The following is a 26,384-nucleotide window of genomic DNA, read 5'->3' on the forward strand; positions in this document are numbered from 1 at the left end:
TACAAATCTGAAATGCAAAAGTCTTATAAAAAAATTTCTAGAAGAAATCGTTCCAAGACTGAACAAAGCTTGTTTTCCTTGGTTTTCCAAAGCAAAGAACAGAATGGCGAACGCGGGAAGCGGGATCCCTCGCAGCGACTGGTTCGGGGCGGTTTTCGCACGACGGTTACGGATACTTGTATCCGAAGGAGGGAGCGGGACGACTTGTGTCTTGCGGGATGCACCACCGGCAGAGGAATGTACCAGTTAATTAAGCGTTCTTGTTTCGCCGACCCATGTTTCAGTCGGTGCCGCGACCCGAACGGCCACCAGGGAATTCTTAATTAAGGCCAACTTGTGCGGGTGCAGCCGGGCGCGGGCATTAATTACGAGCTGCGAGAGGAATCAAGTTGAGGAATGGCCAGGTTGTCCTTTTTTCGACTACTTCACCAGATTATTATTATTTATAATAAAATCTCGATAAGAGAGAGAAAGAGAGAAGGCCGCCCGCGAAGGCCCGCCTCGAGCGAACCGCTGACTTGCACGCTTCATTGCAATTGCGTTTGTAGCTGCAACGACGCTTATCATGCGGAATCCGGGTTAACCGATCGCGTTTGCATCGCGGAGGGTATTATCGCGAACCGAACATCCCCGTGACGCTAATTAGCCCCCTGTTTCCGCTATTGAGATCGGACTGTCCGATGCGCGAGCCCGCATATCATCCAAACCGGTTGTACCATCTCAATTAATAAATCGCGCACTAATCGCGGTCATTTCCATTTTTTTCTTTGATCTTCCCACGCGATCTGGTCTCGTGAGGGCGTTAATTCGGGTTCGCGATGAGTCGTTCGAGGCGCATTTCGGGTCTCTCTCGTAGCGTGACGGCTCGAGACGGCTTTGCATCCGTAATGCGGCATTTGCGATTCCGATGGGGCAAATGGATTCCGCAGGCGAGTCTCGAGCGGCCGAGTACCTTCAATTGCAACTGACGGGGGAGGAATGAGCCGCGCCGCGCCGCGACGCTCGTTTGCTCGTTTACTCGGGATGTCATCTTGATCGGCCATCAAAAATCAGGCGGCGCGATGCCGAACGTTCGCCCATTAACGCCTGCTCGCGTCTGCTAACCTTGACCCGGTATTCAGATAACTCGTCGACAAGGCTAACGGCTCGCAACCTGACGGATTAGATTGAGACCGCCTCGATCCTCTCTCCGCGTGAGTGCGCGCGAGGGTTGCGTGGATCCGGATGTGTTTGTGTACAATACATGCACGGCCGGTCGGATCCGCAGATCGCACCCGACGAGAGTGTGTTCTTCCTAGATTTACGAGCCGCAAAGTGGTCCAGGGTCGTGGCACGTCGATGCGGACGAAAATGAAGCCGCGATAACAATTTCGACCGTTCCATTGCAATTCCCTTAAGTACGGGCCGTCATCGAGAGCGCGCGCGCGCATAACTCTTCATTCTTGGTCGTGGTCCCTAATCATCCCCACGACGTGCCAGGATCATTTTCTCCGCGCTGCGGAACATCGTTTATGCAATTATATAAATTATATAAACGAAGCTTTTCATTCTTTTATGGCATCGTATCATCCCTTAGCGTTTCTCCTATCTCGAGCTTCCGATCAGCCGAGTGCCTCTAATCGATGCATCGAAATTCTCGAGCCGATGATAAAATGAAGGAGCTCATACTCGACCGAGTATACAAACCGCTTTTCATCGTGTTTCTCCGCAAGCACGACCGGGTGCGTTTGGGAGGACAGTCACGTCACGTGCGCGACTGTGACATACGCGTCGGCGACACGTGCGTATTCCATTTACGTGCGGTTTTCCAACGGGTAAGCCGGTCGTTATTCGTAACTGCTGGAGCTTAAAAGCCCAGATTAGATGGCAGAAGTCGACGTCGGGATTCGGCGGATCCTGCCTGAATATCTGCCGCGATCGAAGCGACGCAAGGTCGGTGGGATTGTCGCAGATCTCTCTCTCTCTCTTTCTTTCCCTCTCATGCGCGGAGGCACCTTGTTAAAAGAAATTTCCGCTGCTTGCAATCCGATCTTCCAGACCGCGTTTTTACCTCAATACCTCTGCCGTGCCTCTCGAGATAAAGTTCAAGCTTGTCGAAGCTTTCATTCTTTCACCCAGCTCTTACCGAGGAGAAAATGAAGAGTTGATTAACAGAGTGCCAGCTCACTCGAGATTATTATAATAATATAGATATAGAATGAAAATGGTTACGAGGGTATGATAATGGTATCACGTAATGCAACTAACGTAATGCACTCGTAACGCGAATTAGTGGAAACTCGTATCCGCGAGCGTATGATCCCGAGCAGAAACGAAATCAGGTATGCCCTATGTATGGTTAGGGCCTGATCAGGAAGCAGTAAGGTATGTCCTAATAAGACATTCCCGACATTTGCCTGATCCGGTGCGCAACAGAAGTTTCGTTTTACAACATTTTTCAGGTATATCTTACACGGGCCTGATTTCCTTATCCCTATCATTGCCCTATAAGGGTATTTCTTACACGGACCTGATTTCCTTATCCCTATCACACTTCCCTCTTATAGGATTTGATAAATGTTAGCCTGATCATTTTACTTGGAACTGTCAGATCTTGAAAATTATCATTTTGTATACTACTCTGTAGTGCGACTCGTTATCGATTTTCGGTATCGATAACTAGCGACAGAAAAGACACGATCTTGGAGAAAAGCGCTCACTACACTCACAGGTTGTCGCTACCCAGACAGCACATAATACTAAAAGTTAGCGGAAAGACGTCTTTTATAAGTTATCTTTTTGGCAAAGCGAAAAGATGTCTGGAAGACATATATCTTTTCATCTTACCGAAAAAGACAACGTAAAAAAAATATCTTTTCAGCCAATCAACAAAAACCATTTTTATTTTATATTATTATTTTATAATTATATTAAACACCAAAATAAATTGATTAAAGAGTAAGAACTGTTTTATCGTACTTGCAAAATAAAGGTCATCACACGTAAAATTCAATGATGTATTTTTTACGTTTCCACAGAAATGAAAAATGTATTTTAATAAATTGATTCGAAATTATATACTTAATGTAGAAAGAATAGTAATTTCTACTTAATTTGCGAGTATTAATTATTTTTATATCATATACATTTCAATGTACTCGATTATGGAACAATAACAGACAAAAATCAACACAGTGTGTTTCCCGCCTCTGATTCACCAAGTGACCGATAGATGGCCAGGTCAGGCGTGACGTTCTCACAAGTAACATTTGGTTAGCACCTTACAAATGACCATCTGGAAAACCGATCCGGTACTTTATTCTTCTCTTCTTTTGGACTCTTACTTAGAACATATACTAGTAGTATATGTTCTAAAGACTCTATAGTTAACGATACTGGAAACTATCAATAACGAGAATCGCACTACTGATGCCCTTACCAATACCCTATTAGAAAATGTAAGGCACAGCAAGGGGGCAGTCATAAGGTCCTAATAAGAAAAACCTGATCAGGAAATTTTAATTCTCGACGTTACATTTATGGTCGGGGCCCAACAAGGACTACCTGATGAGACCCTAATCAGGTGTTAGGGCATGTTTATTAGGTCCCTATTAGGAACCCTTTTAAAATTTCTGCTCGGGATAGCGACTACATGCTGCGGTAGCGCAGCAATCAGTTGATTGGGACGTAATGGTAAAACTTGCAGGTTTTCGCTATCGCGGTTCTTACGCAATCCGCGCGAATCGCTGGTATTCATTTATCATACTTATTCAAGGTACGCGCGAGCGATTATCACTGAACGGCGTTATCAGTCCGCGTCGCTATCGTGTTAGGTTGATTGGTCGATTGTCCTCGGCCGTCGAGAAATGAACAATGACGTCGCGTCACGTCAATGACAACCCGTGACTTTTTCCTTGACTAATTGCGGCCGCGAAATCCTCGCGATTGTCGCGTCACGTGCCGCCTCGTATCTCACCTGGCCGCCTCTTCTTCTTCCGACAAAGGAAGCGCCGTCGCTCTGTCACGAGTGCACGCGAGCACTCGCGCTGGCGCGGCGCCAACGGAGAACTCCGTGGCTCTCTGGTGGCCGGCGATCGTCGCCCGTGGAATATCAAATCATCTCCACGGTATATCATCGCGATAAGTAAATCGCGAGTCACGTGTTAGAATCCCTGATTGCGGAAATTGCGGCGTCCCTCTCGCTGCTCCACCAGTGAAAGAGAAATTATTGTCTGGTGGTCCGAGATCGTGCGTTTTCATAAACCACACGTCTTTTCGTTCCTCCCCGTCCCCTTCTTGCAGCCATGGCAGAAACGCTGTAAACGTTGTGTCGACTATAAATCCATAACGCCGGGCATTTTTACCACCCCCCCCCCCCCCAGATCGCCCATAAAGCCGCTCCATGTCCCTGACAGATAAGGTGCATCCCCCTCGGCATCCATTCGGCGACCTTGGGACCGTATGCCGGCCCATAAAACGTAATGATCGACCCCGAAGCGAGCGAGCGCGACACCGTCATCCATCACGTTACGACTGACAATGCGTAAGAAATACCGTCTCTCGAGTAGGGGTAGGGGGTGCGAGGGATTCGAGGAGAACGATGAGGAACGAGTTCACTGATAAATGAAGCCGGAAGGGGGTGCGGTGGCGAGACAGTGGAGATCCCCGACTGTCGAGCGGGAGCGCAAGGGGATGGAAAAAAGGGGATTTTCTTCGTCGACCAGCGTCCTTTATCGAGGGGTCGCCGACGCTTCGGAAAGTGACAGCTGCGTCTTGAGCACCAGACTCAAGCGATGCAGTGCGATAAAGAAGCTCTTCAGGAACGAAGCGGGAACGAGGCGCGATTCTCGCTCGAGTTTCCCGTTGGGAATGCATCAGAACAGGTGAGACGGGAAAAGGACGACCAGGGGGGGGTGCATGAGGGGAAAGAAGCAGGTGCACGCGCGCGCCCGCTCCGTAACCCGCTTGGAATGCCGACGGGAAATGCGATCCGCGAAAGAGGGACGCGCTTGCCGGAGCTCTTACGTGCTTCGGCTCGGAAATACGAGCAGATAGCGCGATCCGCGTCGTCTCTACGTCATATGGATGAAATGGTCTTCGAACCCAAAAAGGAGAAAAAAAGCAGAACACGAGCAGGAGGTGGAGGAAGAGGCAGGCTGCTGATGGAGTAGGTAAACACTCTTCCGTCCAGGGTGTACTTAGCGAAGGCGGCACTTTGAGGAAAGCGGAGCGGAGTGGGCGGAAAAGCGCTTCTCGACACGTTCTCTGGAGAAAGAAAGACAGAAAGAGAGAAATAGAGAATCCTCAATGATGAAAAACATCGTTCCCGCGATATGACGCCGCATCGGACCACGCGCGGATTCATACCTAAAGCCGTGAAAGCCGATGGCGCGTAATCGGACGTAATCCCCGGGGGCGCCCTCCCTGGATAGCGGGGAACGGAGTTTATATTTTATTCCGCGCGACTGTGCGGCGAGGAAAAATATGCGAACATTCGTATAGCACTCGTAAAGTACTCGACGCTGACTCCCCACGCGGAAGACAAACTTACGGCCACCGGTGGTCTGATAAAAGCAACAAATCCCAGATTAATGAGCTGACTACGGATGCATCACATTATACGCGATAGTCCAGCCAAGTCGAGCAAGATCGTGCTCGTCTTATGGCCGAGGTTTCAAGCCGTAAATAGAATCCCTAAATAGAGCCTTCAAAGAGAGGCAGAAGCCGCTGGAAATTCGATTGCCACTCGAGGTTTGCATCGCGGAGACTTGCGCAGAGCGGAAAGGCGCGTGTGATAAGATATCATCGTGTAGTTGCATCAATATAGGTATTATATTGCACTTACACAGGTCGTAGGCTCTGTACTCGTTCAGCTCAGTTTCGGAAGCGAGATCACGGAAGTGACAAGTGCGCGGAAACGGTCGTGCACTCGACCAGAGTTCGGTCAGACTCGTTGAATATGATGTATGCCGGCACCGCGCGATGTCAAAGATATTCATAGAACTCTCGGAATCCTTATCAGAGGATCCGCGCCAGCTCTCTGATCGAGTATTTCGAGGGCCAGCCCAGAAGTCGGGCGTACTAAGCGCGGGCTTAGATGACGACTTATCGGAGCTGCGGCTGTCTATGTAAATGCAATTAGTCTAGTGGAAGCGGCGAGGCTTCCAAATGTAATTGAATCGGGATTTGGGCGCCTCAAATCCGAGAGATTCAGGTAGAAAGAGAGCAGACGCAGACGGAAAAAGAGGAAAAAAGTGCATCAAACGAATGAAGTGAGGAAGATTGATCGCGTGATAGATCGCGCAAGTGCGTAAGTCGCGATCGCTCTTTCGAGAATGACAGTGGAGTCCTGCAATCTCGAGGCTCGCATCACAGTTTAATTCATTTTGATGACTTTCCTCGTTCCTTCAGTTCTTCGGATTAATCCGCCGTCAAAAGGGGCGGCTTTGTTCCGGAAAAAAATGTCGAGTCGCATAGAATCGCGACCCAGTCGCTCAGTCGGAGCTACAATTCCTGCTCTATTTTGTCGCCGGTGGCGAGAGAGGCATCAGGATCTAGAGATGCTACGGTCGCGATTTCCCGTTTATTAACGTTTCGTGCCCGATGACGCTGCGAAACGTCAGATTGCAGCGGAACGAAGCTGATGCGCGGAGAGTCGTGAGATTTTCCGCGCACGTAGACGAACAATGAGTGCGCGCGGAGCGGATTCCGTCTCTAATCCGGAAGCCACCCTCCGGCACCAATTCCAACTTTCTTTATCCAACGAGTTAAAGCACCGCTCGCTGGGAGGAAACCACAGTTAACGAGGAAACACTGGCATGATGCACATCGGGTTGCTGGAAGGAAGCCGGAAAATTATTTCGGGAAATTATTCATAGCGTGCGTCTTCCTTTCCAGAGAGGAAGCTGCGATGCTCGAGACTTTACGGTCAGCGCTCAGTCTTCCCGTGCAAAGCGCAACGCGCGCAATCTCCGCTGACATTTAGGCGGTGATCAGCAGCGTTACGCATCCGTAATTAAAAAACAAATTAATTTAAAGTGCAAATTGTCACATCCATCTCGCGAAGATTACAGAAATGGTTACGGAAACACTTGCAAAGGGGAAAAATTCGTATTCCTTGCGTGCGTGTTACTCGCGTTATTCACTCGCGGCGAAGCGAAGCTGCACTTGCGGCTGTAAGGGCGTTTTGTCCCTTGTACTCCACATCCCTTCGCTTCTCTTTGTTTTTGCCAAGATTAGATATCGGCGACCGAGAACCCAACTCAGCTCACTCCACCGCTAACGGTCAGGCAATCCCGGCGGTCCGATTTTTTTATCGAGCATCTTGTCACCTACGACCCTCGAAACCGCTCATAACCGTTGTTCTCCGTGCGCAGGATACGCTATTACGCCGACACGCAGTCGGATATAGAATAATTAATTTCAGGCTTTGTCCAGTCGAATCAAATTCGCATGTCGGATTACACGGATTAGCTCCGGGATCAAATCTGGTGGCTTCCACGATTGTGGAAGTGGCTTCTAACTATTCCTGAATTGCATAAACAGGAATTTACAATCAGCACTACATTACCATTAGAATTACGTTAAAGAGACAAAATGATATTGATGAGTTTCTTATTAGCACTTATTAGCATTATTAAATATTACTTTGCATCTTTTGATACTTTGATACTAGAAAAATAATAAAAAAGATATAAAAAGTCTTATAAATTATTATTACAAGCTTATATAAAAGACTTATCGATGTTATTCTGCATCTCTTTAATGCTAATATAGTTTATAAAAATAGTTTTATAAATACTATCTTGCGACGTTAATGTTAAGGCAATTATGCTTATAATTCCTGTTTATATAATTCAGGTTGAAAAATTGGTGAATCTTTTTTGTTTATTATCTCAATTGCCTAACGTTGCTGCTTGTGTTCTCCCGCATGAATTTCTCGCCTATCGGATTATCCGCCTCATGATATATTTTATAATCGAATAACAGTGTATCGTCGTCACAATATACTCACACACATACACCCATAGACTGTATCGCTGGGAGAGGCTGCGAACCGCGACTGATGCATTAACTCGATCTCATGGCGCATTAGTAACACGAGCGATCGAATGTTTAACGAGTATATACTTAAAAGCTGCGTGGGAACGGATCCGTTTTCAGCCGTCGGCCGGCTATATACTGCGTGATATTAATTTACGATGGAAATGGAGTACGTTACAATTAGTACATTACAAGAAAAACAAGTGGATTGGATGACCGCGCGGCGACCGTTAACGGCGACGCGAAATATTTATTAATTCACTTCAATCTATTAATCATTTTGTGCTCGGCCGCGTTTCAACCTGCCGACATTTAGCGGTGCCATGGCGGCACAAAGCGTATGCATCGCACAGAGAATTATTACATCGGTGCATCGAAGAGAAAAAAGCTATTGGACCGCGAGAAAAACGATTGTCCCCGTTGTTGAAACAACACCACATTCAGTGAACGAATTACGCGTTGGCGTTGGCGCGGAAATAAATTGCGCCGATTGCGACTGCTCGGTTTAATTGCGATTGCTGAATCGAGCAATAACTGTCATGGCACGTTATGTAACTCGATTTAATCTTTCCTTGGAAAAAGATCGTTATTCAAACGAAGCTTCGCCAGACCAATTCAGAACGCTTTCTCTATTTAAAAGCGTTAATTGTACAACGATCAGAGAACGCGTGCACCCGATTGTTAAGAGTGATTAACTTCTTCATCGAGGTAAATTAAATGTTCCTCGCCTGGAGCAAAATTATCGTCGACGTCATGGCAGAGACCGAGGATTTACCAATTTACACGAAAGTCGGTAAGCTTTAAAGCCTGGCTTCTTCTTCTTCGTCGTCGTCGCTTCGCTAATTATTCAGATTATCGGCCAGCCGCTCGCCAGACTGAGATTCGATTCTTTTTAAAGCGCTTTATTACTGATCCCGTTCTTAGTCTACTTTCTGAACTGAGGCAAATGAATTTGGCCTCAGCTGTCGCAGAAAATCAGGCTGCGGCGTAACTCGCGTGGAAGACGTGTTCGCTGACGCAATGTTGGTTTTTCGCATGTTTCATCTTTTGTTTCGTTGGAAATGGAGCGCAGAAACTTTTCTTAAAGCTTGGTTTTCGATGCGTTTGTCTTCTCCAGTAGAAACGGAAGGTATCGATGCATGACGGTGCCCTTCGTGCAGAAACTGGCTGGAAGTTCACTGGCACTCTCCGAAGCGCATTAAAAAGATTAAAAGCAATGTCTGCGTTCCGAAGGCATTCCGCGTTCTTCGCTGCAAACTTTTTAACAAGATACAAGAGCGATGCGAGGCACGATGCTCTTCCCTTGGATGATGAATCTCGTGTTCACGCGACTTTCCAGGAACAGCGCCGTAATTCCGCTCATCCGCAGCACTCCTCAATGATTTCCCCTTCGTTTCCGCCTCTGTGAAAAGAGCCATCCGCCACAGAGCGATTTACGAGTTGGAACTTCACGGGTCGTATAACTTATAACTCGTCTAAACCAGAGAATATCACGGAAGCGATTCCATCCTGATTCGGGGGAGTCAAAGGTCATACCGCTCATATCTCGATGAACATATCGGAAAATAATAACCGATAAAATCTATGGCCTCCTATACGGAACAATTCCAAAACAAAAGGAAATGTATGATATCGATTAAATAATTAATTAAAATACATGAAAAAATTAAAATCGATTAAATATTGATTAAAAAATCAAACGAAATAAATAAAATGAAAAATTAATTGATTAATATGATAAAGTAAAAATACTGTGTCAATATTGACCATGATGCTGAAACATTTGCTTTCAAATTAATTTTAAGTAATTCTTTCGGAATTTTCGATTTTGTCGCAATGTCGCAATCGATGTAATTTTCATTTTCATACTAAATTCAATATTTAGCATGCCAATTTTCAATTTCGTTCCATAAACATATATATTGGCTTTAACTTCAGAAGTTTTCGCATCGTTTCAATTTCAATTGCAAATCGAAACGTATTTGGAATAAAAATGAAAATTTTAATTGAAATGAAAATAACAATTCTATTATATGATATCTGTCTCTTGGTAACGCAAGATGCTGATTACAAACTTGAGTTTTCTCTCTACAAGTTTTCTCTCGGCATCTATATTGTGCTTGGCAGGAGAAATTTCATTCGTCTTAAAGCGATAATGAGGATAAATTTGCGAGAACGCGTAGCTACTCGCTATTCCCCACAGAGGCATAATACATCTCGTTCCATTTACATTTCCGTCCCAACATTTATACAATGAAGAGTCAAGCAACTCAGACAGAATTAGATTGTACATGTCTTTGTGGAGAACAGCGAGTCGTTCATGGCGAACGGCAAATTTATCCTCGTTCCGTTTTAAGGCCGCGGTTGATAGCAAACGGATAAGAATCTCCGTTCCAAAGTCATCCGCAACTTAATTAAGATTCTCTGACGGAAGCCAGCGGGGGTACGCCTCACGAAATTCGTGCTCCGTGGCTAACGAGCCGGCGGCGTAACGACGTGATGATTAAATGAAACGGTTTGTCAACGCGAGCGAGTTGACAAAGCATTGCGCGCAAACTCCGAGTTCCTCAGATTCGCTTTTGGATGAGATCACGTAAAGTCCTTAACTGGCCCGACATTCGTCGTTGCACCCGAACAGAAAGTCCAATCTAGCTGTGGAATCACGATCAACGTCGCAGAGAATAATCCCCGGTGGTTCTACTTTTTGCGTTCTACCTATCGCGCATGCCGCGTACAATCGGCGTGTCTTCCCTTCGTCCAATCTCCACTCTGCTCCGACGCCACCTTCTTTAAATAGTTAGAGAGGCACCCACTCGGTGCCCCGCTAGAGCACTGCAGTTAATGAGACCGAATGACGTCAAGAAGTGCCTGTGACATAGCAGCGACGAGTATCGCCACGTGTTCAGAATTCGCTCGAGTCTCAAATCTCGTTTGAATACCCGGCGAGCCGGGTGTTCAAAGCTTACACCCCACACGAAAACTGATGCTCCATCGAGAGAAATTGATCGCCGGAAAAACTGTAAGAAGAAAGATCATTGCACTTTAGGGAGTTACGAGCATCAGCGCGGACTTCAATATTTATAGGCGGGAGACGCCCGGAATACATTCTCCCGGGAAGTCCTCTCAATCTGTTCCGGAACTCGTCTGGATTTGAGATTTTATGTTCCACGGACGGGTGCCTCCCGTCACGAAGGGTTGAGCATTTCGTACATCGTAATCCCGGAATTTATGCCCTAGGTGCGCGGCAGGGCCACCCCCGTTCTTACGGCCGACGGGGTCCCATAAGGTCTGTCGATCGTAAAGGAAGAGAGAAAGACGGATCCGTGAGGATATCATTGAGTATGTCGGGTTTACGTGGGCCGTTCTTTTCTTCTCTCTTTCCTCCTTTTTTCTTCCCGACCTGGAAATCTTCTTGTCAGCATCGGCCACGTGTCTCGGCCATATCGTTTCGGTGGCCCCTCTGGGAAGGCATACGTCTTTCTGTTCCTCGGCCGAACGTGCCTTTCGCGACCGTGAAAATGAATGCCGTAGGAAAATGTGTCGTTCGTATCGTATCGCCACCGATGCGCGCCGGAAAACGTGAGGCGGAAAAATGCGACGCGCCCAGCCCGTCCGAGCAGTCCCCAGTCCCATATAAATTCGGCGCGCTATAGGGGAGTTGTGCGAGAACCTGAAATTCTATTAAGGGGGATCCGATTTTTTTTGTAACGTTATTTTATTCTTTAAGACCTTAAGAATATGTGTAACAAATTTTAAAACGAAATTCGCAAAATTTGCCAAGTTATAGTCCATAAACGGGCGGTAATATACCTGCATACCGACTCGGTATGCAGATATAAAATTTTGGAGCGCGTGGCAGCTGCTCCGGTCGCGCTCAGCTGTTTGTAAATACAAAGGGATAGTCAATGGCATCCAAAAGGTCTGGTTTAACGGTTGGATCAAGTAAAAAACGACAAGGAAAGTTTTAATTCCACTGTCTGGCGACTAGCGCCCAAACATCTTCACTGTGGCTCAAAAACGATCGAAATTGCGGCTTATTTAGCAACCGGCATTTTTAATGAAGGCTTCTCTGCCGTCCTTAAAACGATGACAACGATAGGAATCGTTATTGGCGAGCAAGCAAGAATATTCGCCAATGCGAAGAACGAACACCGTCTAGAAAGATCGTCGAGACGAAGCCTTGAGGCCACAAAAGAGGCTCGGACAGCGCGTAGAAGCGAGCAATGCACCTCAATGACTTTTTCGAAGAGGAAGAAGGGATACTTTATGGCCCTGGTGTAGCAGATTAGCAGACAAACCCTGTAAGTATTCGATATGCCTCCGTAAACTGTACTCGAAACTTTAAACGTGTTTTTCTCGAAACACCGTTTTCGCGAATGGTGTGCACGATATCTATAAAACTATTGGACAGATCGACTTCAAATTTGTACAGCATGCAAAGTAACTATTCTTTTATCGTTTGATGAACGGAAAAAGCAATACGTTATTTTTTTTATACTAAAATATTCGGTCAATTTTTTGTATTAAATCGATGATTTGAGTTTGACAAGTGACCATTTCGTCAAATATTTTTTATTTATTATTTTTATTCGTCAAACGATAGCTACATATGTATGAAGTAAAATGCCATTTGATTTTTTTGTTTCAAATTACCGGAAATGGAGAAATCGTGCACACCAGCGACCGCGGAATTTCGCGCGGCGTCATGGTCGAGGAGGGTCAGCAGGTGGAATTCTTCATAAAAATAATAAAACAAAATTTTTTTCTATACCTTAAATGTAAATATACGCTGTAAATGTAAATATAATAAATATACGCTGAATGTAAATGTAAATATAATAAATATACGCTGAAAATTTGGAAGTAATTGATTGCATAGTTTCCTAAAAAAAAAAATTCCCAAAAAGCGGTATTTTTAGGGAAAAAAATCGGAATCCCCCCTTAAATATAAAGAAAATACGGGAGAACTGGCAGATGTGAAAGATGTGACGAGAAAACCTGTGGAATTCTCTTCATTTCCTTAATTATTAGAATTATTAAATGTTATTCGCGATACGAAGATTAATTACAGATTGCTAAATTATCCGTCATTAATGTTACTCACGATTGCAATTACAATATGACACGCGACGACAACGGTCTCATTAGAACTTCACGGCTGATCGACGTTTTACGATATTATACAACAAAATATCGGAAGTAATATATTTAACCCTCGCACTATCGGACGTGAAATGGTGTCAAGGTGGAACGTCGTACCCTTGAATTGAATTATCCTCAATAATCTTGAAAAGGAGGACACTTTACCGTCATCACCACCGCTGCCATCGCTGCCACCGCCGTCGCCGTCGTCGTCGTCGTCGTCGTCGTCGTCGTGGTAATGCTCGGCCTTCATAAATCATATCTATTTCATTGTCAAAAACAGAGCCTCAAATATTATTATTTCCTTCTCGTCGTCCCCTCACTAACTCGCCTAATTGCGTAATGCGGCCTGCTGAGACTCCGGCGTGGCTAAACGGAGTTCACTTTACAGCGCTGCGGCATTTGCTCACGGCGACGCAGATTTTACGAGCCTTCCGTTACGCTTGTGTTCACTTTATTTACTGCTGCTTGATTGCATTGACGACCAGTCACATCAGAAGCGTCACGAACAAGACGCAACGTGTCTTCTAACTATAAGCAGCTGTTGCACAATCGTTGCACAACCGTATGACAGGCCTCATTAACGACGATGACGAACACTTGGAGATAATTTTGTTTTAATTTTTTCATTCGATTAAACTCCCTCAGTTTTCGGTAAAAGCAGATGAAATATGATGGCGTTAACAATTCCTCGTGCTGGATAATTTTTTGAACTGATTCGTTTATTTATTTGAGTAAGGTGATCTCTGAAAAATATTGTACATGTCGGATTTTCTGGAAAATAGTAGGTTTAATAATTTCCAAAATATTTATGTCGAATAACGAGGCGGACAACGATATCACAAATTATTCTTTAGAAATAAGTTACAAATTTTAATCATTTTTACACCGTATCGTAACGATTGTGATATTCACGTTGAGAAGTTCCAGCATTTTTTTACATCTTTTATCAGTTCCGCTATAATAACTGCGATACTGCAATTAATAAAGATAGTTTGATACAACAGACGAACGATTAATGCCTTACCTTCCAAAAACCGTAATTCTCTGGGGAAGAGAATTACTTTCCACCCGACGTCTTGTGTCCTGTTGCAAATGCCACCATGAAACTTTTGATAGCTGCCGGACTGTTACTGCGTTTCTTCGCCAGCTCCTCATCTCGGATCTTCCAACTTCACCTGCGTTCGCCAAGCCACGTCGTTTCATTCTTCCATCCTCGTCTTTCTCCTCCCCTTCCTCCTCTCATTCCTCTGGCTGTAGAGACGAACCACCCACAACGACGGTGAAATAGTTGCCCTAGTTTCGAGTCCGCTTCAGGAACGGTGAGAAAAAGCCACGACCTAAGTGGGAACGTGCCGATGCTGATTCCGCAGGACATTAGAGCCCACGCGATCCTGCGATCCCTCGATCCTTCTTGTGTCACGTGCGGCTGGAAGAGCCCACGAAAAATTTTACGGCTGAATGATTTTCCGAGCAGCTGAGGGTTTCCCGATGATTGCGAAAAAATTGATTCCGCTCGGAGCCGTTATTGGCGTAGAAAATGATCGCCAAACATAATGATGATGCATTATTATAATTCTGAAATACACAAGTGATTAGTAAGTGATTGATGTGCAGTTTTGTATAATACACTGACAATGAGAGATAATATGATAAAATAAGAAATACTATTTATTTAAGAAATATGTTATATTTTTCGTTTTATTTAAAAAATGAAATGAATCATATTTTTCTTAGTTTAGAGAAAAAGTAGAGATGAATTTAGAGACATTTTTTAAATAAATTATATTATATCTACTTTTTTGCTCGTTTGAAGTATGCTACTATTTTGTTAGCTATTTCGCAGGTTAATGGCGAATTCCTGTAACTTTGCTTTCCGTCGAGGAATCTCCGTGAAAATATTAATTAATGATAATCATACGCAAAGGGTTGCGTTCTTCAGCTCTTGTGTCGCTTCGCTGAGTACGGCACAAATATTCGTAAAATTTCTCGAGATAAGTAAAGTGAATGAAAGGCTTGCGATAACACGTAGTTCTTAAAAATCTTCTTTAGAAATATTCTGGTTGTATACATCATTAAACATGAGAAAACGCTCGAGATAAAATTGAATAAAGAATATGAAAAGAGATATATATCTCATTATACAATTTATATCTTACGCGAACGAAATTCGCTGTTAAAAAATGATTAAATAAAATAAGAAGATAAAATGAAAAACTTACTTCTAACGCCCTCATCCTTCTAATGTTCACGCAAACGTTTTTCTCTTGCACGCTAATGTTCACTATGGAGGGCATAATCATTGAATCGCGTGGAAACAAGGAGCGTTCTCGCAGACGAAGACGAAGCTGAATGAAATAAAGTTCGTCACGCAGGATAACGCGGTGGATGCGCCAGCAGGATATCTCGCAAGGGAAGCTTGCGAGACAGCATGACGGATTGAAGTTATAGAAAAAGGCCCATCACATCATGTGCATCGTTTATCGCAGGGATATTGACGTTTAGTCGATAATATTGATAGGTCGCATTAAACAGTTTCAGACGCTTGTTTCCTTCGCGCTCAAACAGTTTAGCACTATCGTAAAGGTAATTCGACGTCCGTTTCATGTCGAAATAACAGTAAGGCAGGTATAACACGATGAGACGGTTTGGTTGAAGGTCGAGATCCGTTATTCATGAACTAAAATTCAAAGCAACTTGCGTAAAAACGAAAAGTGGTAGTTTAAAATAAATAATTCACTTCCGTTTCTACAGGGATATACTGATCGTAAATAATGATCACAGGAAACTTAATATGCTTGTAACTTAATATAATTATGACAATGAAATATATAGAATATAAAATAAAAGGAGATAAAATGACTAAATAATTATGTAATATAAAATAATATAAAATAAATAACTTATATAAAATTATATAAATCAATAAAAATGCTTAAATAAACCTAAATTATAAAATTATTATTATCAAGTAATTATACTACAAAAAGATACTTACAGAATGAATATAAAAAAAACACGTTTTCTTGAATCTCAAAAAAGCTTTAGAAAATGGGTGAAAGGGAAGATTCCGCAAAGGATCCTCACTTCGCCCGCGCCCCTTTAAAAGCTCGGAGGTTTAAGAATAACGAGCCCCATAATCATCATATGATATGATAGGGTGTAGCGCAAACGGCCAGGATATTTCGAAATTGAGAGCTTCCATGAAAATTTCCGGCTAGCGAAAGAGCCAGTGGGTTTTTCCGCAAAACTCCGCATTTTGCTCGATGCTGCGTTTTATCGTGCTAGCCGCCGGGCAATTTTTCGCGGTACTTCGTGAGAATGCGGATCACGTTTGTTCATGATGCGTCATTTCGCGTCCCTTAAAAATAATAATAGGGCCCGGATAATCCATGGATTTATTAGCGTCATTCGGATGATGACGATGATGATAATAATAAAGATGCACATACACTGCATATACACTGCAAATTTAAGTGTTTTCTACATACTTAAAATGTTTTTGCATGATTACTCGATTCATATCTGTAAAAATCACACAAATAAACGTATTACTTTTAAATTATATAGGTATATACAGAATGCATTACATGACATACTTAGGTTTGCAGTGCACACCACGATGCGGGAAACTGTCACACTCCATTGAATTTAACAACAGACGTTTTATCAAGAAAAGACCTTTATTCCGACATTCTTTCAAGTAACATTTTATTATAAAAAAGTCATCTGCTAATGTACTCACAAATTAATGATCTGCCTTACGTAAGGATAAATGTGTGGTTACATGGCTATGGAAATTATTTCAATATTTCGCATTGACGCACGCGACAGTAAATTGTAAGAAAATTAAATTTAAGACCGACGTTTACAACATATTGGGGTAACTATGGGGTTTATCACTGTTGAAACTCTGCATGATATAATGAACAAACGATTTGAAGTATGAATGATTAAATAAAGCAAATGCGGGTTGCCATATGCAGATCGTAATATAGTACGTGTAATTCGTTTCTGCATTAATAAACGTTATAATAAATGCTCTTGCGTCAAATCATTTATTCACTTTACAGAATTTCAGAATCAAGACTCATCATTAATCATTCATCATCATACTCTCGTACCACGCTTAACATTATTATTCTCAGTCATACATGGCGTTCTTTGATATTGTACTCTCTCCTTTGTAGAAACAGAAAATAAGTAGGAAAATTTACACAGTTAATTTAAAAATCTAATTACACAGACGTTTGATGGTTTCGCAAAGAATTCTCGAAGCGATATTCAATAACTTTTTATCCTGTTAATTAAAATAGTTTGGCGAGTTTTATTTAATCTCGCTCCCTATTTAATTAAATATTATCATTTTATATTCCCCGTTCAATAAAATGCGGCCATTTTTTTAATCAGACGTTACGTTCAAACTTTCACTTAACCGAATCTATTTAAGATAAACGTACAATTGTTTACGTCAAGCGTGCGTGCTTGACAAAATAAATGTAATGCATCACGCTTCGTTGACGTAAAAAATGCATACACGGATTACGTGTCTTATCTATCGGACACCTAAGAGAAAAATGCACATGTTTCTAAAATTCGAACTCTTTTGATTGAGAGCAGTCTGAATTGTCGAAGGTCTCAAGTAGATACGCCACATCCATCAGGACGCGTCTCATCGTGAAATCAATGTAATCTATGAATAGTCGCCGCTAGAGTATTGTATAGTCTTACATTGTACGTTACAGTTTAAAGCTTATCTTTGGTCTGAACGTGACTACGTATATGTCTCATTACTCTACGTCTCATTATCGGTTAATTAGAAGGTCCCGTTGTTAATGAATTTCGATCCGCGGAAGAGCTATCTATAATACTTCGATGGAACTCGATGATGGAGATAAAACGCGTTCCGATCGCGGAGAAACATTACCTTGCAGAATCTTACATGCTTATATGGTTCCGTAATGATAGCTAATAATATTAATTTCGAACAATGACGTATCGACTGCCTGCATAGCGTGCGTTGCTGTAGCTTGACATGTTTTATTGAGCCGAGCCTCGAAGCCACAGTAACAGTAAAATTATATCGAGACGAAGAAAATTAATTCATCGATAATCATCATCATCGAAGAGAGAAAATGAGAGAGAAAGAGAGAGAAGACCTCGTATATACTTTCACTTTTACACAAATGCGCGCCTGACAAACGTGTTGCTTTATTTAAGATCACTTTTCGCCGGCCCGATTTAAACACGTGCGGTGGTTTTGTTGCAATTTTAATCGAAGTATCGGAGATCGACGTTGAGATGGCTTTTTAATAAATAAGAAGGTTCAATCTGGCAACATTTATTCCTTTTTTTTGTTTTCTTTTTTTTAGTTCTCTCTCTCTTTCTCTTTTGCAACAGGAGAATTCGATTTCAGTAAAGAGTGATGCACCGGCGGTGTTGAACGCGAAATCATCTCCCTGTAGCCTCGCATGCTGTACAAACACTCTCGCATTTATTGATCTCTCTAAAAACCCTCTAGCACCGAACGCGGATCATGCAGATCGTGTATCTTCCTCCCGAAGGAACTAGATCTAAGTAATCTCATCGCGAGAACCGCTTATATACGTCGATAGATAAAAATATGTAGGCTCTCCGAAAAATATCTGACGTTGTAGTATATATGCGTATAGTATATAATGTGTATATGTATATATATATATACAGGGTGATTCGTATAAAGTGACCGATTTAAGTATTAGTGAAATTTGAAGACATATGAAAAAAGAGTTTATACCGATATGTTCAGTACAAAGGGGGACACCATATAACGGATACGATTATTTTATGAGTGGAGGCGTTGAGGACATTTCAAAGTCAACTTCTTTTTTTAATGGGATGCTGTATTTTTTATTTTATAGGATAGTAGCCCTTTTTAATATAAATTCAATGATACATTACATAAAAACATTCAAGGTCAATCAAGGCCAAAAATACATGATAAAATAAAATTCAAATGTATGATCTGTATTTCTGTTCTTCACAATAAATGTTCAAAGTTTTGACCTTGAACTCGACGACACAGATGAATTGTCTTGCTCGTGATATAATCCGTAATATTGAACGGGCACTTTTTTCATATGTCTTCAAATTTCACTAATAATTAAATTGGTCACTTTATACGAATCACCCTGTATATATATATATATATATGTATGCTATTATATGTATGTATTCATATGCATATGCGCCGTGAAAATCTCTATCACTTATCATATTCAAAATAGGTTGTTATCTCGTTATATCTTATCATCGGATATTCATGGATATGACGAGTGATATCCATAGAGAATGGATATCATTGAGAAAAATTCTCAATAGAGAAGTGTCAATAGCTTCTCTATTGCGTACGGGGGGGGGGTGCTTTAGAATAGAATAGAATCCGAACGCTTTTGTACTTTACGATAGCTTCGATACCGCGGCGGGGAGCGGGGAGGAACAGGAATTATGACATCTCCCCGGCGAGATCGCGAGGAACGCGGGTGAAATCTATTGCGCGACGATGAAACTTTAATGTGTCCTGCGATGTAAACGTGATGTAAACGCAACGCATACCGCATAATGCACGGTTGTTATTGCGCGTTTGCGAACCTCAATTCACGAACCGATCGATGCATTCGACAATGTATCCAATTCGAGGTCCAATAAATTAAATCGAGTAATCGAGTTCTCCGCGACGCGGTGCGTTTAATCGCGCGGGCGACGCGAAGATTCCGCGCGCGCGCGTTCGATGACTCCGTCGTAACAACTGCAACTATGCTTGACTGTAAATTTTTTAAATAACATCCCTGAGCATGTCTGTGTGCAGGTGATGATAACGTGGACGAGTTCCGTAGATTCAAACCGATCCTGCCGATTTGTCGATCCATGCTGCTCCGGACGACGACGATTCGCGAGAGCCCGCTCGTCTACGAGTGGAGGAGGCGTTGATGCACGAGGACCTCGTCTCCGAGAAACGGAGCACTTCTACGATCCGTTCCTATGACGGACTACGTTTCGAGGAAAAAGAGTAAAGTCCAAAGAGAGAAAAACGGGAGATCTCCCGTTTACAATTATGTCTACGAGAGTAAAGCCAGAAATAGAGAGATAGAAAGATTCGAAGAGACAAGTATCGGCCGCGAGAGCTGATCGATTGGTTCCCGAAGCTGCGGTATCCTCTCCGGAACCGAGATTACGCTTGGTTTCGTTCGTGAAAGCTCGCGGTCGAAGATTGTAATCGGGAATTCCGGCGAGAACGGATGGAACGCGTCGATATGCTGCATCGCATCGGCCGGCCCGCGGAATTCCGCGTTTTCCCGCGATATTTGCTCGTTACCACAATGTGATACGTGATGCTATCTCTCTCTCGAGTGCCTCACGGTCTCGTGGCTCGGTTGAAAACTCACGAATGTGTCGTTAACGAACCGTCGGATAACGAACGGAAATTCAACGGCAATCCCAGGCCGCGTCCGGGAATCGAAATGCGTTCATACATCATTCATCATTCATCAGTCGGACCGAACGGACGTATGGCCAATCGGCGATTCGATGCTTTGCATTACTACTATACATTTAGCCCGTAGCGGAAAAACGGGAAAATTTCATCGGGAAAGCCTTTCGATAACACGTCGTGACGCGTGCCACCAGCGACGCGATGCGTCTTCATGGTTGGGAGAACACTTGAAGACCCGACGTGTTTAATTTCACGCGCACAGGAAATAGACGTCTGATCTATTTCTGTCTCTCTCTTTCTTTCTCTCTTGATCGAAGGGACCAGACGTTTCTCCCCGCTTGCGGGCGAAACGATCCAGCGAAACGACGCTCGTCGCAATCCAAAGAGGAAATGAGGAGGAAACCACCGTCTTGGAACGCGTTTAACATCCTAACAGAGAGAGAGAGAGAGAGAGTGGAGGAGAGATAGAAACGACAGTCATCGCACTCCGCGATAAGGGTCCGATGAGGAGAGGGTGTCAGTGTCGGTGCTCGGAAGCAGTACCCTCGAAAAAACCCAACGAGCGAGGGACATAAGGGAGATATAGGCGATAAAAGAGTTACGCCGACGCGAAGCGTCGACAATCCGGGTGATCTCACAGTCGTATCTCGTCCGAAGTGTCTCGCTATTCGGAACGTCGCCATGGGTGTCTCTCCTTTCCCCCGCGATGAGACGGACTTCCGCCGGAAGGGTGTCTAGACGCACGTCGCTTTGTATCCCAACACGACGTCAGGCGTCTTGCTGCAGGACGGATGATCCAGATGCGCGGTGTTGTTCCGGCTTCCGTCGCGGACGCCGGCGTCCAGCTGTCTGATGTCCGGCGTCGTCATCATGTTGATGACGCTGCCGCGGTAGTCCCTGGACAGCGACAACGATCTTCCCGGCGCGTCGATCCTGTCGCTGACGTTGTTGACGCTCAGACGTCTGTCCTGCCGCTGCAGGAGGCCACCCTTCATCCCGCCACCCCCGTATGCCGATTCTTCGCTCCTCTCCAGGAAGTTGCAGACGCTGACACGCCGCTCCCGTAGCAGGGACTTGCTGGGGACCGGCGGCGTCGGCCGTGCCAGGACGTCCATCCTATCGAAGTGGCAGATGCTCATGCCGCGGTCGCGCATCAGCGGCCTTGCCAGGACATCCGTGCGATCGAAGTGGCAAATGCTCATCCCGCGATCTCGCTGCAGCGGCCTCGCGAGGACGTCCGTGCGATCGAAGTGGCAGATGCTCATGCCGCGTTCGCGCAACGGCATCGGATGCGCCAGGACGTCCATCCTGTCGAACTGATACGTGGTGCTGGCCCGACGCTCTCGCTGCAGCAACCGCGATGCCTCGCTGATGGACCGGAGGGTCCTCAGGGTGTCGCCGTCGCGCTCCTCGTCAACCTCCGGGACGGTGGCAGTCACGTCCTGGTACCCTCGCGTGGACCGTGCACCCTCCGCGTGCACTAGAGACTGCAGGTCGAACGCGCTCTTGGCGCGTCGCGGCGTCTCGTAGCCTGGTAGCAGCGATGCGCTGGAGCCGACGAACACGCTGTTCTGTCGCAGCCGAGTGATCGGCCCGCCCGCCACCCCGCAGGTCCCCTGGTGGAGTATCGGGTGCTCCAGGCAGTGGATGTTGAACTTGGAGTAGCTCCGGTGCTGCGAACAAGAGGAACATCTGACGGGCCCGCAACTTCGGCGAGCTGCATGCGAGCTCGTTCGCGCGGTGTATTGTTAGGATGTTACATTTGGGGAGAACTAGTTTCCAGGGGTAGAATGGGGTGCAGTATTATATACAAGTGCAGTGTAATATAGAATTACACCTATAGAGTTTCATGATATCGGTAATACAATATAATGAATAATTGTATGATATCGATATTATTCGGTAACAATTAAAACATTGCGTGGAGAACGCTTCATTATATCATAATTAATTGCGATGATGATTTAGGAGACAAGTTAATGACGCAGCGATGAGTGAATCATGAACATCTATCCAGTGATTAAGCGAATTATTGATATTGCAATTAAACGATCAAGTGCTCGATCCGTAATGACGTATATATAACACATATACACTCATAAGTTAAATGAATTAGGGGCAAACGTAGCTGCGGCGAATCCACAATTTTCTTGTTTAAATTATACAATACTTTGTGAAAAAAATTGAATCTTTTTAAATTGGATCTCTTTCCAGTGGTCTGCACGTATATCAGTTCGGATTGACCATGGTGGTTTTCTCACGGAAACACATTCTCCCTGAAAATACGTATAATGAAGAATATGTATCGCAGCTGATGGTTTCTCGAAGCGGAAGCACGTGTAGATTGGACACGTTGACACGATTTCCCGACAGACAGCGGCGTGCGGTTTAACAGCCCCGGCGGTATTGTTGTGATAACGAGAAAATTTGTTTTATACAGCGCGCCTGAACGGCTAGACGACGTAGGTAGAGGGATATATTGTTCTTTCCTAAAAAGGTTTTCCCGTGTAAAATATCAACTGGATCGAAGCTCTTGCTGCACGCAGCGGATCCACAATGAAGAATGTCATTTCACTAAATTCCATGCAGTACGCAAGAACGGATTTATGAGATTTTTCTCGAGGTACGCAAATAGGAACCCTTAGGAGTCCCCGGAGCTTCTATCGGAGTTTCTAGAGAGTTGGGCTTTATTTTATTCACAATATCGCGCCGGCAAGCGCTCCAGTGCACAAGCGCCGGAAACGTGCCACCGGGGATTCCTTACGCGTGTGCAACGTGCAGCTGCGGATTATGCGCCTTCCGTCGTGCACAAATCGCAGGTATCCATTATTTCCAGACATGAGAAGGTAAAATAAGTTCGTATCGCGCGGCACATTTTACAAGACGCGACGGGCTCTGCATCTTCCGAGATTACGGGGATGGTTCCGGGTTCGTTGAAAGGGCGAGACATGATGCTGCTACATTTACATGCATTATGCAAAAGCGCGCGTTTTCCACGGCCGCTCCACTCAATTTGAGATACCCCGCGATCTCCTATGACGGTAATTCGATGCAACGTATATCAAAACTAAACAGTATTAAGCGCGTCTAATAAAAAGTCATTTCAGGAAAATGATAAAACTGCAGCGGAACGCTGCATCACGGAGAAGTTCTATATGATTCCATACACTCTACATAATAAAACTTCATCTAGGAAAAATTAAATATATTTCATACGTATTTAGTAAAAAACGCCTATTATGCTAAATAAACTATGAGTATTTCAACATGATTACATTCTAAATGATATAAAAACCCATTTAATAAGAATTAAATATAGTTAACAAAACGCTCTGGATATAATTAATTATTCGCTCGGCGAGGAAGCCACAATTTTCTTTGTCGACGATTGTAGGTTTTCCTCCACAACGAAGCGGTCCGCGAAAACTAATTACTCGACTGCTCCGTTATACGACCAGATGCTTGGTATGGATTCCCACGACCCTAATTATTGGGGAATGTTTGGCCAACGAACGAGGTGTCCGATTCTGTGAGGATCGCGATTCAAATGCGGAACACACCCGCTAAATGTCTTCCGCAATTTATCTGGGCCGGACAGGTCATTTGTCGTCATTAACTTCGCGTGATTTCCGGTTGTTATGTTCTATTTATAGGAGAAAATTTATTGGCCAAGATCAATGCCGCTGAATTATCGCGAAACACCACTTGATCGCGACATTTATCGCTGCACCACACCGCGAAACAAGTCGTGGAAATTTATTGTTGCAGTACCGAGCTAAAAAATTTATTGTTGCCATACACGCTACGATTGCTTGACGGGTAAGTACTTGCGCGAAATCGATTCGAAGGGCCGCTGCTGGCTCCTTCCGATAGCTTATTTCTCGCAGCTCCCTCACTGATCATGAGATTGCGCAAAATGACGATGTCGTTTAACGTGATTGGCTTGGATCACAGATACGAGGACGTATGTACGTTGAAAATGCAATAGGATAAACAATCTTTAAGCAAAAAACGTGTGTAATATGGTGCAACTTGGTTTCAACACTTTGATGAAACGACGTAGCTGTATGCATAGCGCATGCTGCGCCAGAAACGACAAGTGCGCATTTAAGGTGCGAGCACGCGAAGTTCAGTATACTATTATGCTGTACAGATGTTGTCGTGAATATTACATGTAATATCTGGCGTCCTCATTATAATACCGCGATCATTAGCATAATTGTTTCATCTAGCAGACGTTGAAAACGTCCATACACGCAAAGGTTGTTTCGATGTAGCTGATAAAATTTCCAGGCTTCTCGTGAGAATGAAATCAGTAAGATCAGATCCGCGGATTAATTTGGTAATTAATTTAATTTCTGGTCCTGAGGAATTGTACCTCATACTTAAATATTTTTTGCTGATCACATGCATTAGTTTATCATGTAATAAAAACGTGATTTTACGTTCTTCTTATTTTTTAAATTTATATACGAATTTAGACGTGCGAAAATCCTGATAATCTGGAAGATCTGAAAATTTATAAATACGTACGCGAATGAGCGCAATCGTAAATCCGCTGATTTATGTATTGATTTATGAATGTATTTCGAAGTCTACTGGCAAGATACTCATTCGCAGGCGATCAAACAAGCACACAGTAAACGGTCGGGCAGATTTTAATACGTGTATATCGGTCTCTGCATATGCACAAAGTTTGGAGCCTTCAACCGCAGCTTGAAATCCTCGAAAGCTCGCCGAGCTTTCGGTTGTAGCCGAACTATTCAGACAACAATCCCATATGATGTCGCAGATGAGAATCAATTCTTCAGGAATATCGAGAGAACATCGAGCCGGATATTCGCAAGTCTCTCTACACGATTTGCAGTCCCATGTGAACCAGACTTGGGTAATTCATCCTGAGATCGACGTTCCTGCACGCCCGAACACCCCCTGAAACGCCCCTCGTAACTGTGTACACCCCCTCGAACACCCGCTGCAACTGGGAACGAGGTTCCACTAATCAAGAACACGGCGGAACGACGGTTCACGGGCGAGATAGCTAAATCGAGTTGCGCGGAAGTACTTACCTACCTACCTATCTTCCGCGAGAAGTTTTCGAGCGATTTCAATTAAACCGCCAGCCGCGCGAATTGGCCCGCCAGCTACATTGTTCGATTGTTTGGGTCTCGATTCGACGTCAGCGGGATTGATCCACGCCGCGTTGGTACACGGCCGTTTAATGCGTTGCTTCTTCGAGAATCCCGTCTATCTGCATCTCGTGGGATTCTCGATTCTTAATTAAGTTTCGCGTCGCATTAGCGTTTCGGCTCGATCGCGTCCCGACCCTGCCGAGAGAAAATTCATCCGGAGAGCAGCGGGAGCTCTCCCTCTGCTAACTTTGCTCCCCCGTGTTCCATCCGCGATTTTAAGATACCTCCGATTTCATAGAAACCAGGCCGCCTGCTGCTGACACGGATGCTGGACAGCGATGCAATCGGAACGTTTCCGCGATTGAATTATCATGGACGTAGAAATACATATTGGCGAACGGCGATTCCTATCCGAGGGTAATTGCTCGGAGCACACGGACGGCGGCACAATGTATCTGTGTAACGTTGTGCACGCGCATGTATCTGTCTTTCTATCTCTCACTCGTTCCGTTTCCGCGCACGTGTATGTGCACAAACGAAAATATGCAGCATGTCGTCACGCGAAACGTTTAATATAACTTCCATTCCGTGTCCGACAAAGCATTCTCCTGGAATTA

The 26,384-nt window shown here is 44.3% G+C and overlaps 1 protein-coding gene across 2 annotated transcripts in view; it reads right to left on the bottom strand.

Moving 5' to 3' along the window:
* Window positions 1–19,177: 19,177 nt before the first annotated feature.
* Window positions 19,178–26,384, bottom strand: part of LOC105283732 — a 31,334-nt gene continuing 24,127 nt past the window's right edge. For both annotated transcript variants that reach the window (XM_020033103.2, XM_026972886.1), the window contains one exon: window positions 19,178–22,308. In XM_020033103.2, coding sequence (XP_019888662.1) covers window positions 21,370–22,308 — 939 coding nt within the window. In that variant the 3' untranslated portion in view covers window positions 19,178–21,369. The remainder of the gene's footprint in view (window positions 22,309–26,384) is intronic.

Source organism: Ooceraea biroi, chromosome 10 (assembly GCF_003672135.1).
Source record: "Ooceraea biroi isolate clonal line C1 chromosome 10, Obir_v5.4, whole genome shotgun sequence".
In the NCBI taxonomy this organism is placed as follows: Eukaryota; Metazoa; Arthropoda; class Insecta; order Hymenoptera; family Formicidae; genus Ooceraea; species Ooceraea biroi.